General features: G+C 51.2%; 1 protein-coding gene across 1 annotated transcript; it reads right to left on the minus strand.

Moving 5' to 3' along the window:
* Positions 1-9,618: 9,618 nt before the first annotated feature.
* On the minus strand, positions 9,619-15,993 carry LOC101467873 (armadillo repeat-containing protein 1). Its single transcript, XM_076876725.1, has 7 exons — positions 15,656-15,993; positions 14,241-14,437; positions 13,846-13,937; positions 13,381-13,570; positions 13,180-13,296; positions 12,926-13,000; positions 9,619-12,382 (listed from the first exon to the last, which is right to left on the minus strand). Exons 2-7 carry the CDS (start codon positions 14,400-14,402, stop codon positions 12,191-12,193), a joined length of 828 nt encoding a protein of 275 aa, XP_076732840.1. The 5' UTR covers positions 14,403-14,437; positions 15,656-15,993; the 3' UTR covers positions 9,619-12,190.
* Positions 15,994-17,024: the final 1,031 nt, after the last annotated feature.

Below are 17,024 nucleotides of genomic sequence, written 5' to 3' on the forward strand. Positions count from 1 at the left end.
GAGAAGAACAAAGGCCACGACTTCATGAAACTGCTGCACCGAGTATCAACAGGAGGACGTGTTTTTGCAGGGCACAAAAGAGAGACTGCAGTTTGGTGAAAGAGCCTCTGTAATATCTCTGATCTCAGATAACGTAGCTTTACAAATCATGGCTCTTACACCTGTGTTTGCGCAGGTAAATGTGTTTTAGATGAGTCCAGCGTGCAAAGGCAGCCCTCCCTGTATATGCAGGAGAAACCGGTCAGATGACCTGTGAGCACAGCTCCATAATTCAATTAACCTCTTAAGAGCCAAGTCTACCTGATCTCCTGCCTTTTGCCCCTGGAGGGGGGGGGGGGGGGGGGGGGGGGGGGGCGTTGGGGCTTAAGAGGTTAAAGGGAAGTTGCAGAAGTCCAAAATCTCCTCAGCTGGAGACAAAAATTACATTTATTCCCCAAAATCAAGTTTTGAGCTCTATGGACTGAGAAATTCTGACATTAGAGAGAAACCACCAATCAGATCAGACGATGCACAACGAACACTTAGAGAAGAATTTCCTTTTAACAGGAAGAACTTTGTTGGAACATGTTTCTGCAGTGAACTTTGCCGCTGGGATTCGCTCACAGATTTCACCTGTTGACTCTAAATCTGGACACTGTTCCCTGTTTTTTAGTTTGGAGCGTCTCAGTACTGGACAGCCTGGATGACCGAACAGGTTTCAGCTTTTAAGTCTGTGAAGCCAAACTGAAGGCAGGCTTTTGTTGGTCCTGAACTGATGCTCGACGATCACTCCAGAAGGAAACTGAATCAGGAGCAGAGCGCCGATGCTGAATGTCTCTGAACATCCACTTTAGACATTCTCATCTCGACTGTTTCCCACCAAGTCTGTCAGCGACGAGTGTGGAAAGAAATCATCTCAATCTGAGAGTGAAGGCATCCCAGCGTGATGGGTGACCAATGCCGGCTTGTGTAAAGAGACATTGCTCAAACATTTCTGAGACAGAAACACGCTTTAACGTGTCTCTGGCATTAGCGGCTCATGTGTTTGGAGATCGGCCGCTCCTCTTTACAGATCAGGAACTTTGCCACCTGAAATAAAAACATTAACGATCAGTGAAACAGCTGTTCTTAAATGTTTCTGTTATTATCGTTTTATTTTGTCGTCTAACCAGGGTTAGGTCTGTAAGTGAGCCGTGGCCACAAGCAGCACATGTTTGTCTATCAGCGTTAATGAAACACAAAGACAATAACAGTTAGTGGGAAATCGATAAAATTCCAGACATTGTGTTGACACATGAGCGAAACCTGACGTGGAAGCTTAACTCACATCAGTGAAAACGCTAATAAGAGCCTGTGTGAAGCTGCCAGCACAAACACAAGCAGTCATGTCACGCTGGTCCTGTGCAGAGACCGTTACCTGTAAACTCACGTTGCATGTCCTCTGATTACACCAACATTTGTTTCTTCTGCTCTGCACGGCTTTTATTTTGGAGGCGAACGCCGAGTTCTGCACTAGATGTGCTCGTCCTCACGCGGACAAACTGTCCCACAGCTGCTTCACAACAGATCCAGAATATGTCTGTTAAGTTACAGCACGTCAGCGATGACCTGCAGAAACACACAGTGCCAGCGTGGGCGCACGGACTCAAACCCTCGGCTCGCCGGGCCTCTGGGCTGGGATCGGGGTTCACGCTGTGATTGTCTGACCTGATTCTGCTGAGTGAAAGTGTGCGAGCAGCGGGTTGAGTTCAGTGCACGTGTATGTGCAGCCAACAGCCTGCAGTGTTAGAGGGATGACCCCTGTGGGCCGACACGAGGCGACAGCAGGAAGGAAAAACTCCCTTCCAACAGGAAGTTAAGAACCCGGATCAGGGTTGGGTTGTGAGAAAGGAGAGCATAAGGAAAGAGGACGTTTCCTCCTGTGCCATCAATGTGCAGGAAGTTACAGCTGTTCAGCCTTCAAAATAAAAGCCCAAATACTCTCAGCAACAGTTTTCAATTTGTTCGGTTATTTTTGAAACAGAAACGTTTGTATGGAGGTCAGAAGGAGTTTAATGTGTAGCCAGTGCTTTGTGCTGCATTTTTCTGAAGACTGTATATAAAAGATGGACATAACCACGACACAACATTCCTTGATGTTAGGATTTGTTAGAAAGCGACCTCCCAGATGTTTTTCTGTGAAGCGTCTTCTATTCTTTCTGAAACCGTTACGCTCAGAGGCGGGCTGAGGTCTCCAGTTGGAGCCTCGTCGGGCGTTTATTGAGATGCGTTAAACGTCGTGGGGCTGGAGCTCTGTCAGGACTCACTGAATAGATGCAGGACTTCAGCTCTCTGCTTGAGCAACAGTGTGAGAAAAAAAACTCTGTGAGCTTCAACATCACATCTGATGTAATCCGAGCGTTCCCGCAGGAGGCCGGCTCTTGTTGGGAAAGCAGCCGTCTGGTTCTCATTAACGGCTCCGAGCTTCACGTAGACTTCCACAAAATTGGATTACACTGAAAAGACGTCACTGATGTCTTCGTGTGGCTCTCAGCACAGTCATCGTTAACTATGTGAGGACGATGAATCATGACACTGTGTCAGGAAATGAACGAGGATCCAATTGCAGGCACTCATTGAATGTGGTTTATTGTAGAACAAAAGTGGAAATGGCAAAACGGAACAAAACTAATCTGTACTGAGACAAACTAAACTACTGAACAGCAAACATACACACAAAGGTACATGATGGTGACAGCAGGGAAACCACACAGCAGATACGCAGACGGCCCAACGACTACAACAACAGAAGACACGGCTTAAATACACTCAGAGAACAGGGACATTACACACAGGTCGGGAACACAGCTGCAAGTAACTGACAAGACGAGACAAGGAAGGCAAACTGAATACACACATAAGACACGGACTTTCACAATAAAACAGGAAACAAGAAACCATCACACAAGGACGCAGACTCGACACTGAGAGGCAGACAGAATATAACACATCGACCTCAAACTATGCTAAACATGAGACACAACCGAAGAACAAATCCTTAAACACAAAAACCAGAAACAGAACCAGCAGAGCACACGAGCATCAGAAAACAAACCGAAACACAAGAAACGACCCAGAACCGTGACACCGTCACAGGAAGCTCCTGCTCAGGTTCTCGGCTGGAATGAGTCTTTGATGAGTCAGCGTTTGCTCGGCGTCACAGACTTTCAGGCTGAAGGCTTAAAGTCAACACAGTCCTGTGAATAAAGAAGTCTGTGTGACTGTACGCTCGATCGCAGCTCGAACGCTCAGAGGAGGAAACTGGATGATTAAACACCCGCGTCCGTTACTCTCACATCCTCCCTCTGACCTGTCAATACTTTAGCCCCACCCTGCAGTACTGTGCAAAAGTCTCGCGCCACTCCTCATCTTTAAAAAGGAGCCAGACAGCGCTCTTCATCAGCAGTTGGCTGCATTTTCACAGCAGCTTTTTTTTATTGAGCCATTAACTCTGACCTGAGGTTCAAGCAAAGAAAGCTGTGGCTGTAGCCCAGAGCAGGAATCTGCCAATCAGAAGGTTGGTAGCTCGATTCCTGGGATATCTGAATCCTCGAATGTCCGAAAACCAGTAAAGCTCCACCAGTAAACCTCCACCAGCAAACCTCCACCAGCAAACCTCCAACAGTAAACCTCCACCAGCAAACCTCCACCAGCAAACCTCCAACAGTAAACCTCCACCAGTAAAGCTCCACCAGCAAACCTCCAACAGTAAACCTCCACCAGCAAACCTCCACCAGCAAACCTCCAACAGTAAACCTCCACCAGCAAACCTCCACCAGTAAAGCTCCACCAGCAAACCTCCACCAGTAAAGCTCCACCAGCAAACCTCCACCTTCAAACCTCCAACAGTAAAGCTCCACCAGCAAACCTCCACCAGTAAAGCTCCACCAGCAAACCTCCACCAGCAAACCTCCACCAGTAAAGCTCCACCAGCAAAGCTCCACCAGCAAACCTCCAACAGTAAACCTCCACCAGCAAACCTCCACCAGCAAACCTCCACCAGTAAAGCTCCACCAGCAAACCTCCACCAGCAAACCTCCACCAGTAAAGCTCCACCAGCAAACCTCCACCAGCAAACCTCCAACAGTAAAGCTCCACCAGCAAACCTCCACCAGTAAAGCTCCAACAGTAAACCTCCACCAGCAAACCTCCAACAGTAAACCTCCACCAGCAAACCTCCACCAGTAAAGCTCCAACAGTAAAGCTCCACCAGTAAACCTCCACCAGCAAACCTCCACCAGCAAACCTCCAACAGTAAACCTCCACCAGCAAACCTCCACCAGTAAAGCTCCAACAGTAAACCTCCACCAGCAAACCTCCAACAGTAAACCTCCACCAGCAAACCTCCACCAGCAAACCTCCACCAGTAAAGCTCCACCAGCAAACCTCCACCAGCAAACCTCCAACAGTAAAGCTCCACCAGCAAACCTCCACCAGCAAACCTCCACCAGTAAACCTCCAACAGTAAAGCTCCACCAGTAAACCTCCACCAGCAAACCTCCACCAGTAAAGCTCCAACAGTAAAGCTCCACCAGTAAACCTCCACCAGCAAACCTCCAACAGTAAACCTCCACCAGCAAACCTCCACCAGTAAAGCTCCAACAGTAAACCTCCACCAGCAAACCTCCAACAGTAAACCTCCACCAGCAAACCTCCACCAGTAAAGCTCCACCAGCAAACCTCCACCAGCAAACCTCCAACAGTAAAGCTCCACCAGCAAACCTCCACCAGCAAACCTCCACCAGTAAAGCTCCACCAGCAAACCTCCACCAGCAAACCTCCAACAGTAAAGCTCCACCAGCAAACCTCCACCAGCAAACCTCCACCAGTAAACCTCCAACAGTAAAGCTCCACCAGTAAACCTCCACCAGCAAACCTCCACCAGTAAACCTCCACCAGCAAAGCTCCACCAGCAAACCTCCAAACCTCCTTTTGTTCTGCCCGTTGTGCAGCTGCAGTAAGAGGATCTTACGTGGTCAGTACACACAAACAAAACAGTGAAGAAGGCGCAGCAGCGCCTCTTCTTTCTCAGGAGACTGAAAAGATTCGGCATGAGCCCCCGCATCCTCAGGACCTTCTATCACTGTGCCATTGAGAGCATCCTCACTGGATGCATCACCACCTGGTATGGCAACAGCACCGCCTACAACCGCAAAGCTCTCCAGCGAGTAGTGCGGTGCTCTGAACGGATAATTGGAGGTGAGCTTCCCTCCCTCCAAGACATCTACAGGAAGCGGTGCCTGAGGAAAGCGGGGAGGATCATCAAGGACTCCAGTCACCCCAGCCATAAACTGTTCAGACTGCTTCCATCAGGAAGGAGGTTCTGCAGCATCCGGTCCCGTACCAGCAGACTGAGAGACAGCTTTTTCCATCAGGCCATCAGACTGCTGAACACGTCATAGACACCTCAGCTTCACTACTGGAACTTCAACATTATGCACTCCACACTGTATATAAATGCCACTTGTTTTGCACATATTCAACTCTGTATATTTTATATATTTTATTATTATTATTATTATTATTTTTTTTTTACTATTTAATTTGTAAAAATGTGTATACACACACACACACACACACGTAGGAAAATATTTAGTATACACATCCAGAAATGCATACACTATTATATATTGTACATATATTTATTAGTTTCAGGTTGGCCATTCTTGTATTTTGCTCGTTTGTGTTGTTGTGTTTGCACATCTCTGTTGCTTGTGAAGCTCGCACACAAGAATTTCACTCGCATGTGCTGTGCCAGTGTGCCTGCACATGTGATGTGACAATAAAAGTGATTTGATTTGATTTGATTTGAGCTGGGACTCTCCAACCTCTAGGAAGGGAACGGGCACTGAAATAAGGGGTTATGGGTTATGACCACGATCTGCAGAAGAGCATCTCTGAGCCTTGAAGCAGGCGGGCTACAGCAGCAGGAGACCACGTCAGTGTCACTGCTGTCAGTGAGAACAGGAACCTGAGGCTACAGCTCACAGACTCGCACAACTGGACAACACAAGGTGGGAAAGCGCTTCCTGGTCTGAGGAGCCTCGGATGGCCTGTTTCAGTGTTCAGGCTGCTGCTGATTGGAGCTTCTTCTGAAGCTCGAATTAAACAGGATGGTGAGTTCACTGCACTCAGACGGCCTCCGCAGCCACAGATCTCAGTCCTGCAGAGCCGTTTGGGATGTGGGGGAACGGGAGAGTTGCATCAAGGATGGACCAGCTGTGTCATGATGTCGTGATGATATCATGTCAACAGGGACCAAAATCTGTGAGGAACATCTGAGCCATGAAGAATGAAACCAGCTCTGAGCTTCACCCTGACACTAGCAAGGTGTACCTAATAAAGTGACCAGCGTATTACTGTAGGGTCTGTACTTTACAATAAGCACCTTGAGACAGCAGTTAATGCTAAGTAAATCAAACTGAAGTGAGATTGGAGCGCTGCAGTACTCTCATGGCACTTAGACCCCACAGTGTACGATAAACTCAGTGTTTGTTTGACGCTGTGGGCGTCAGGCCCAAAATCTCTGCTGGAAAATAAACCAAAGCACACGGAGTGCTGAGGGTCATTTACCAGAAATAACACAAATGATATGCACTCATGAAGTTATGACAAATATTTGTAAATACAGCTGATAAACTTTCACAATAACTGCAGCAGCCGGTCCCGCAGTCAGCGTGTTAGTCTCTCCCTCACAGTGAATGCTGCCCATCAACCCATCAGGAGCTGAGTTCATTGTTTACGATGGGACCGCTGGATAACAGCTGCATGTTTATTTGAATGTGCAGGTGAGACTGCAGGAGATACTGTTCTCTGCTGTTCTCAGAGGACGACACGCTCACTGAAGGGAAAGCAAACGCAGGCAGTGCAGCAGCAGAAGAACGCTGAGGTTTGCACGCTGCTGGTAAAAACAGATTTCCAGATGAGACACGGTGAACACTTCAGCTGAGTGGAAATATCCCACAAAAGTCTCTCTGCAGGCTCGTGTCAGGGTGAGCAGTGAGATTATTTTAGGACAGTAAGAGGAGCGTGTTGTGTGCTGCAGAACATTCAGTGCTGGCTGACAAACTTTAAAATGCATTCAGATTGCTGATGAACGATTTGGACGCGGTTCAGAAAGAGTTCAACGAGCCAAAGACACCAGGACGGCGACCCTCGCCGACCCTCTCGCCTGCTGCTGCTGCGTCTGTGCCTCTGAGCTGTCCACAGCATGTGTGGTGTTTACGATTGTGTAACTCTGTGTGAGCTCATCGCGCTCGTGTTTTTGGACGCAGCACGGCCGGGCCTCCTCTGCGTGAACTGCAGTAACCTTTCAGCAGCACGAACAACAGCAGCTTTTCTTTTTCTGCACAGAGCTTAACAAAAGCTTCCTCTCAGCGGACGAGTCAAAGCCGCATTGAGCCAGAACACTCAGAGAAGCCGCCGCCCCTCTCTGAGCCCACTGCAGGTGGCGCCGACGACCTGCAGGCAGAGACGTGTCGACTCGTCTCATTTGCCTCTTCTCACTTTTGGATCTTTCTTACATTTGGAGCACAGCAAACCAACCCCACGCCTCACACCAGTACTGGGCCCACAGTGGGCTCTGCTCCCTCCTCCAGAGCTGATTTTTCCTGACATTCCCCCGGCGTTCATGCCTCCTCCCACACCCTAAGCAGGGATCTTTGCTTCAGTGAGACAAGTCATCACTAATCAGAATGAAAAAAACCAAAATGTTCGCACCAAACAGGTTATTCTGATTCAGAAAATGGAATCTAACCTGAAGACATGCCCTTCCTCCCTTCCTTCCTTCCTTCCCTTTCTCCTTTCATGGAGGTGTTGGATCAGTCCTTCCTCTGCCTCACACCTGATATTGTAATAAGACCTGTTCTGTGTTTCATCATCTCCACAGCAGACATGCTTCCCTTTTATTGCCTGATTATAAACCATGTGCCAGCAAACATGCCTGTGCAGGCCCACAGACGGCAACCCACACCGATCCCACAGAGGACCCAGGTGGGTGTGCCCACACTGCCCCACGGCAGCTTTGCTCCTCTGGGTCCTTATTCATGTTTTCTGTGGGAAAGCCCTGCATGGGCATGTTTTCCAGGTGACTGGCCCACAGCAGGTGTGGAAACAGGAACAGTGACAAACTCAGTCAGACTTTTGTGTTTCTGGATCGTTACCACAGAAAATCCCATTGTGAAATCTGTGAATCCTGAAACGGTGGAGTGGAGAAGATCAGCCCACTCACATCTTCACAGGTATATTCAAGCCGGTCGGCCGTCCTCCCAGTGCCACAGAAACCCTCAGTCAGCTCAGGCAATGACCTTCGACCTGTAGCACTTACATGCTTTATAAGGTAGAGACTGATCAAGGATCACATCACCTCAGCTCTTCAATCGGCTCCACGAGGATGCCTTATCCACCGAGGATGCCTTATCCACCGAGGATGCCTTATCCACCGAGGATGCCTTATCCACCGAGGATGCCTTATCCACCGAGGATGCCTTATCCACCGAGGATGCCTTACCCACCGAGGATGCCTTACCCACCGAGGATGCCTTATCCACCGAGGATGCCTTATCCACCGCACCGGAACAGCTCAGCTCAGCATGTAACACCACATCTCCCAGCAGCTGGTAAACAGACGGGGCCCACTCAGGATGAACCCACCCCTTCAAAACTGGATCCATGACTTCCTGACAAGCACACCTCAGTTTGTGCGGGACACAGGGACTCCACTTCCTGCCATTGAGGATGTCCACAAGAAGAGATGTCTACGCAGAGCACGCATCATTCTCAGGGACGCCTGTCATCCTGCCAATAAACTCTTCCAGCTCCGCCCCTCCAGGAGGCGCTACAGGACCCTTCAGACTAAAACCAGCAGGTTTAGGAAGATCTTCTTCCCCACAGCTGTCACCCCACTGAACCTTTCCATCCACACCCCCCTATCCCCCCCAGTGACCATGATGTCATTCATTCTCAACATTCACCACACGCTCACATTGGTTACTGACATAGTCTCTGTTACACTGCCCACACTGTTAGTCCAGAGAGCCACGCTCCCACTGATGCACTCACAGCACTCTGTAGATGTTCACCTCACACTGCGACATCTGTATAAATGTAACACATCTGTATATCCTGTATAACAATATCCTCCTGAGCACCGGGCCGCCTCAGGGCTGAGTCTTGAGCCCTTAAACGTTCAATGTTTGGTACCAATCACATCATTAAGCACAGACGCACAACAGCATCTGCTTTTTAAGGAGGCACACCCGAGTCCTCAGCACGTTCTACAGACGCTCCACTGACAGTGCTGACGGGCAGCATCTGTGCGCGTGCGCCCCGAGGAGAGCGGCGAGGTCGCCGAGAGGACCAGTGGGGCCACGGCGTCATCTGTTGAGAGCCCGACCACGGCCTGCTCTCACAGGAAACCTCTTTCCAACCGCCATCAGACTGCTGAACGAAGCAGCGGCCACTCTCGAGGTTACTACACAATCTGTCATTTATCCGTTTGGATATTTACCACTGTGTTTATGACATTTGAGGCCCGTGTGTGTTTTTGTGTGAGCAGTGCTGAGTGACAACACAACGAATCCGAAACATCAAACAGCGAGCGCGAGGTTCACCAGTTTTTATTCAGCAGTCACCACACAGACCGTTTCTACGGCAACACACATCACGATGAACACACGATGAAGAAAATGCACGAGTTTCAGCTGGTTTCAGCGAAGAAAACAAAAACATGACGTCAACACAACATCGAAGAAAAGCTTTTATTTCTGACACATGTGAAACTTCACACTTTGACCTGAGCAGAGGAAACAAGAGCAGAGCGCACGGGTGGAGAAGAGCGCGCACGGGTGGAGAAGAGCGCGCACGGGTGGAGAAGAGCGCGCACGGGTGGAGAAGAGCGCGCACGGGTGGAGAACAGCTCACCCATGTGCGCTGGGTGTTGTTTTAAAGATGCTTCGGTCACATGACCTGTAATAACGCTGTAAAACGCCGCAGTGCTCAGAGCTCGGCTTTAACACGAGCGTTTAGCGAGGCGGCAGAACCGTGATGTCACACAACACATCAGTCAAGAACCTGGAGGCGGGGCGTCGCCCTCCTCGGGAAGAGGCGGCTTCAGCGGTCCCGTGGTTACCATCAGAGCGGGACATCCTCAGGAACCCGAGGGTTGGAGCTCGACGCTCTGTGGAGGCTCTACGACGGGGCGTTTTATACAGCGTTTCCATGGAAACGCCAATGACATCACCGATGCGTTTACCTGCTGTCCTAGATTCAGCCGACACCGCGTTTGGATTCAACAGGCTACTCTGAATGTGATTGGACCGTGCGTTCTGTGGGTGGAGTTGTGAGCACACCTGGCAGGTACACAATTAACACAGAATGAGACGACAGCAGAAATCTGTATATGGAGGTCAAAGGTCACTTCCACTGCCAATCAAATCAGTTTGTTTCACTCTGAAATATCAACAATGAAGCTTCTGATTGGCCGCTGAGCGGAAACCACAGCGTGAGCGAGCGTTCAGGGGAAACAGGAAATGATGTCAGACTGTCAAAAGTTCTGCAAATTTCACTCCAATCGACTGTGCTTTGATTCTTTAACGAGCTCGTTAAAGCTCCTTGGACCTGATGCTCGGAGCGAGCGGTCACTGGATCGTGCTCCTGTTCCCCGCGTCGTCCACAGAGTAACACGCACGCCGTTTACACTCAGCAGCCTCACATTAAACCATGTTTAATAAAAAAAAGGTGGTGATTCCAACCCTTTGGTCTCCGAAGTGAAACAAAAGCAGGTAACATGTCTCCATAAACACGACGGTGGTCGGCAATCAAACCTGTGACCTTTCAGTTTCTCTGATCGGCCTGCAGCTTTTAAACTGACGCTCTCTGCTAAACGTGACGGCAGCGGGCGGCGTGATGGTGGACATGAGTGCAGAAAGGCTCGTGCATCTCATCACAGCCGGAGCAAGGACCCAGGCACCGTGTCGGACCGCCTGTTTGGATAACTGCAAACGTTCCTGTCCTGATTTGGAGGTGGTTGGGTGTGTGGGGACGACACACACACACACACACACACACACACACACACACACACACACCCCCCCCAGTCTGGAATCATCAGGTCACCTCCTGTTCATCAGCTGAACACATTTAAAAGCTGGATTCTTTTCAGGCGACTGCTGCCGTCTCCACACGTTCTTCCACTCCACGAGGACCACAGGTCAAACGTGGTTGGTCAGTGGAACTTGCACAACAGTGGACAGCAGGAACATGAAGTCCTCTGAGCTCTCAGTGAAGCTGTGAGCTGTCTGCCCACAGGGACACGAGTCAGGAGTTTTATAGCTGAAGTTAGCCAAGGTACGTGACGGTTCCCGTGGAAACCCCGAGGGCTGACTGATGGAGCAGCAGCTTCATTTTTTTTACCTGTGCAAACCCCCGCAGCTCCAACCTGTGCTTCTGACCCTGCAGGTCAGTAAACGCCTCTGCAGCAGAGGGTTAAAGCGGCCGCGTGCTCCTCTAATGACGCAGCCATGATCTGCTCCGTGTCCCCAGCACGCGGCACAAAGCCCTGAGGGGTCTCAGCTGACTGAGCTGTGGTTATGTCCTTCCTCACGTTAACACATCTGCCACATATGAGCGGAACAGTCGTTCACCTCTGACCCCGACACGCGGCTCACGTTACGAGCCCGCGCTCAGACATTACAGGAAACGCTCCGCTCGGCCCGGCGCAGTGTTTAACCACCTCTTCTTCTCTCGCTCGTGTTGGTCGGTCTCTGCAGCCCCAAAGGAAGCAGCAGGAAGTTTGTGATCAGAGAAACTGAAAGGCACGGCTCGCCGCCGCCGCTCCAACACGTCAAACGGCACGAGGGCGAATAAATAATAAACAATATAAAGGAGGAGGAGTCTCGTTTGTTCTGACTCGGCGTTTGTTCACTTCCTGTCTGTTAAGACATTTTGGTTTGTAACACAAGGACTGGTTCACGGAGAGGACGTCGCCACGTGCAGGTCAGACTGAGCGTGGGACCCCAGGAGGAAACGGTTTCCACGGCAACATTTCACACTTTGCGTCGTCTCTCCAGCTGAACATCCTGATTTGGCAGCTGTGAGTTTTTGTTCTGAGACGAGGACGAAGGTCCGACGGGGGGAGGCGGGGCCGCGGGGCAGCGCCGACCCTTCCGCCCGGTCACCAGTAGAAGGAGCGGGACAGGAAGTTGGCGGCGGCTCCGAGCCAGCTGTTTCCGTCCTGCCCCGATCCCACTCGGCTCACCGCCTTGTCGGGCTCCTGAGATGGGCTCTCCTCCTCCGGCAGGTAGTCCGGCAGGTCCACGTTCTGCTCCACCTCCACAGAGCCGTCCTCCGGGAACGGGATCAGGACCTGCACACACGGACGGGAACGCACACGTTAGACGCGCTGCGATAGGCTGCACACCTGTTCTTTAAGCATGACCCCGCCCCTTGGTTTTTGTGCGTCTTCCTGTCAGTGAACTCGTGCCCGTCATCTTGCCACGCTCACAAACATGAGCTACACCCACTCCCACTGATCCCACTTTGATGGTGTTATCAGCCGGGTGTAGTAAACCCGGCTGGTGCTCCACCTGTGGGAGGCCCACAGTGGGTGCAAACTGGGTGTTACTGTGTGAGCAGGAAATGTTGTAACGTGAAGTCTTTGATGCAGCAGGCCTGAGTGGGCACTCCACAGTGACAGCCGGCTGAGCGAGCACATTTCTAACTACCAGGTGTGAGTGTGTCTCTGCTGCCCCCTGCTGGCCACACAGTGTCTCAGCTCTTTAAAGCCCACAGCTGACAGCACTGCTCCACCTTCTCTTCTGGTGCTTTTAGGTGCAACGTCAGAGCGAACGACGAAGCTGCGAGCACGAGAGCAAGCGTGACGTGCCAACGAGCTGAGAGCCAAACTGACCTCGTCTCCGTCTTCTCCTTTCACCACCTGCAGCGCCTTCATCACCTCGGTGGCGGCGATCGCGGACGCCAGAGCCTGAACACAAAAACACCGTCAGTCATTCACAGACGACCTCCTGAAACTCACATTTCAGCAGCTGATTCACAGAAAATGACAGAAAAACTTCAACAAAGGAACAAAAGCAGATTTCAGGAGGAAGCTGTGATCACGTGATTATACAGCGAGAACCACGAGGGGGCGTGGTCTGGTCTGACCTCGGCCGTCAGGTCCGAGCGGATGCGGACGATGCACCTCTTCGCGGCCATCTGGAAGGTGAAGCTGATCACGCCTTTGATCTTCAGCAGCGCCTCCTCACACATACTCCTCCGACTCTGCAGGGTCACAAAACAAAACGCTCATGACTCCTCCCACCGCCCACGCCAAGGGAATCATTACTGAGTGAAAGGCGCGCTGACCGAGTCGTCCAGGCCGTCGATGTGGAGGACGACGGTCTTGGCTCTCTTGTTGCTTGAGCCCAGGAAGAACTGGGCTTTACGGCGGCTGCTGACGGCCTCCTCGGCCGGTTCGGAGTCGACGCTGCCGGACGCCTGCAGGAGCTCGTAGATCTCAGACGCCAGCAGCTTCGTCTCGCCGGGCGTGGTCGACCTGGATGGAAAGAGCAGAGCTGTGGAACCTCGTTTTCCCAGCAGCAGGAGCGTCAGCGCTCTGCTCACAGCGCTGCAAGTACGAGCGGGTGAGCAGGTTGGTCTCTACGTACACGTCACTGATATCGACGAGATAAAGCGCCACGATCAGCAGCGACTCACGACATTCCTTCTTCCTTTATTCTCCTCTAAACTTGTTTCTTAGAGCTCACAGCGAACAGGAAGTCACTTTGCTACTGTGCTTGCAGAAACCGGGATCAGCTCCATCAGACTCACTTCTGCATGACGTTCTGGAGGCTCAGCATCATCCCCAGCTCCGCCCTCAGCTTCTCCCGGTTGGCTCGACATTCTGCCAGGTAACGGATCGCCTGGAAGGACACCCGGAAAGAGTCAGAAACTGAATCAGAGAGACGGCTTCCCACACCAAACTCTATTCAAATATCGTCTGATTTAAAATAACAGATTCTGTTGCTGTTCGAGGCGTTTCAGCGCCGACGACCAGCAGCCTCCAACTCGTTCTGATGTTTGGGTTCAGACACCTGGAGCAGATCTTTGCACACAACAGGTGTTACATCAAGCTGAGCTGATCCGGGTGTCTGAAATCCTCATGTAAGCTCCGCCCTCTCTCTATTGGACAGAGTCTATGTGTTTCCACTGGACTGTGAGCTCACCAGCAGGGCGGAGTAGACCACCTGAGGGTTGGGGTGGTCCAGGAACAGGATGAGTCCGGGCAGGCAGCCCTGGTCCTGGACGATGGCCCTGCGGTTCATGGGGTCGGCGGCCAGGTCCCTCAGCTGGTTGACCACGGCCAGCGCGTCCGGCTCGGCGGTCATGGCTGCTGCCGTTCACTCGCCCATAAAAGAAGCAGCTGAGGGGCGAGCAGAGTAAGGTATTCTACGTCATTTATTTTCCTCTCACGACCTCTGACCTCTGAGAAACCCCAGACCATGAATATCACGGGAAACAGAAAACGTGTTTCCTTCACACACATTTTACTGTATTCACAGCCTGACAACAGCCTCTAAGAGCTTTACATCAGAAGGTAAACAGCATGACCTGGTGACCTCAGGATCAGAGGCAGCACGGGGGCGAGGAGATACGAGGACCGTAGTCAGACAGTTTTTATTAGACCCTGTGTCAGATTAAGTATTTTTAATCATCACAGAGGGCGTGGGACCGATTCAGGAAGGTCAGTGCAGGTGTTGCACTACGAACCAGAGCTGTACCCATCAAAGCCGCCGAGCTGTGAGAAACTAGCAATGTTTCCTCTGTTTCTATTCTAGTTCACCTGGTCTTCATTTTCACATCTACGTTAACTGGACGCTTTGTCACATCGCGCTCTAGTTTTCAGTTTAGTTGTAGTTAAGCTTGGTGCTGCTGGGGTGTTGGACAGCACAGTCCCATCAGCAGGAGGTAAGCCTTAGACCCTCGCTCTTGTTTGGAAACGACCCGGCCCCTCTCGTTTCCTCTCATCCTGCTCTGCAGCCGGTGATGGCTGTCCTGGTTCTGCAGCAGTGGGTGGAGAGGATGCTGGAGATGAAGCTCATCTGTGGGAGGACTCGTAGGAGATGCAGCTGGATGCAGGTGTCTGTAATAACCCGTCAGAGCGTTCAGCAGAGATATTAATGAGAGCACATCTGAGGCTGTAGAGGCCGGAGGGCTGTTTCCTGCTGGTGTCCGGCCTCCAGCTGATAAACTCATGTTGGATCTAAAGCTTCATGAACAGACACAGGAACGTCTTCCTTATAGCAGCCTCGCTGATGATGATGAAGAGAAATGCTTGCTGCTCGATAAACGTTCTGATATATTTGATTCTGACAGCTGTCAGACTGAAGTCTGGATGGACCCACCTGTCCTACCTCCCTGTATTTCATGTCAGTTGTTAATGTGCTGCCGAACCGACCGGAAACCTCCCCCGTGTCTGCCGTTTCTCCGTTATTGCGTCTTTGATCGTGTTTCTTTCTACAGAAGCCGGAAGAAGCTAAATCAGCTGATTCTCGCGCTAACTTTGGAGCCGGCCTGCGGTCGCGGCTCAGCGCGGGTCTCAGGCGCTGTGTTCGGCTGCCCGAGCCCCGGGAGCACTCACCTCTCTGACGGACACCGAGCGCCGGCTAGCGGCTAACTGGTCGCGTGGGCTGTCCGGTCGGCCTCTCCTCCGGCAGCCTCGCGCGGTGGTGACGAATCCGCACCTCTTCGGGGTTCGCGTGCGCGCGGATTTTCAGTCTCCGGCGCCGTTAACGACTCGAGGAAAACACCGTGAACCGAAGCAGCAATGCTTCCTGCTGAACGCCACCCGGCCGTCCACGGCGCAACATCAAAGCCTGCGATTGGCTGAGCCGAGACCACCTGATCGCGCCGACCAATGAGCTGCTTTGTTCCTACAGCTAATGGCGCCGCGCCCTGAAGGAACCGGAAATTGACGCAGGATCAGCTGGAGACAAAAACGTCACATTTATCTGAGTTTTAAAAAGTGGATTTAAAACACTTCCATGAGCTCATTTCCTGTTTTCACCTGTGGCACTATCTCACCTGCACATTTCTATCACGTGTTGGAGAAACTGTGGCCGCATCGTTTCCGGTGGACGTAGTAAAGCAGTTTAGCTTCCTGTTGTGAACACTGGAGGTGCGCAGAGCTGGCTCCGAGTGAGATGCTCACAGGAGGAAGCATATCCTGCCCGGTGACATTAATTTGGTGGCAGTTTCTACCAGAGTAAACATGTTTGCCTGGAAGCTCTCCTGGACCCGTGCGGGATGAAAATGAAGTGATCGGAGCTCCTGTGACTCCGAAGATTTAGCTTCGTGAAATGTTTCAAGTTTCTGTACAAAATAAATCAGCTGATCCTGAGGAGCTCAGCTCAGAGTTGACTCATAGACAAACACGTTTTATTAAAGCAAACATCAACCACTGTTTGACGTCAGACTTCAGGTAGCAGGTAAATGTGGAGCCAGTTACAGATCTGCAGGTGACGCTTTGTTGCTGCTTTGTCTTCATTGAACCCACACACCGTCAGACAGCCACGATCGTTCTGCATTTCCAGAGAAAATGAGTCATTGCGAGCTTTTACCGCGTGATTCTGGGTGACATGACGCGCACATGAATGCGGACTGCGGAGGTTTTCTCCTCAACCTGATTTTTTAAATCCCTGCATTAATATTTTCTTTGGACTTCGCTTTTAAACACACTAAAACAAATGTGTGCGAATTGAGGAAGTGACGAAGCACGTGACTGTGGCAGAGTGCACGTGTCAGCGTTCAGTGCTGTCCAGCAGAGGGCAGCAGAGGGCCACGCACAGGTGCCCAACAGCCTTTGTTTATGTCACTAGAACAAAAACACCCAAACAGGCACCAGGTGACAGCTGCCCTCACTGCTGTGTCTGCTTCGTCTACATTTTTATTAGGGAGGAAACATTTTCAAAATTGAAAATACGATCGAGGGCTGTTTTTCCAGCTGCTTC

The sequence above is a fragment of the Maylandia zebra genome, linkage group LG18, assembly GCF_041146795.1.
Source record: "Maylandia zebra isolate NMK-2024a linkage group LG18, Mzebra_GT3a, whole genome shotgun sequence".
Lineage (NCBI taxonomy): Eukaryota > Metazoa > Chordata > Actinopteri > Cichliformes > Cichlidae > Maylandia > Maylandia zebra.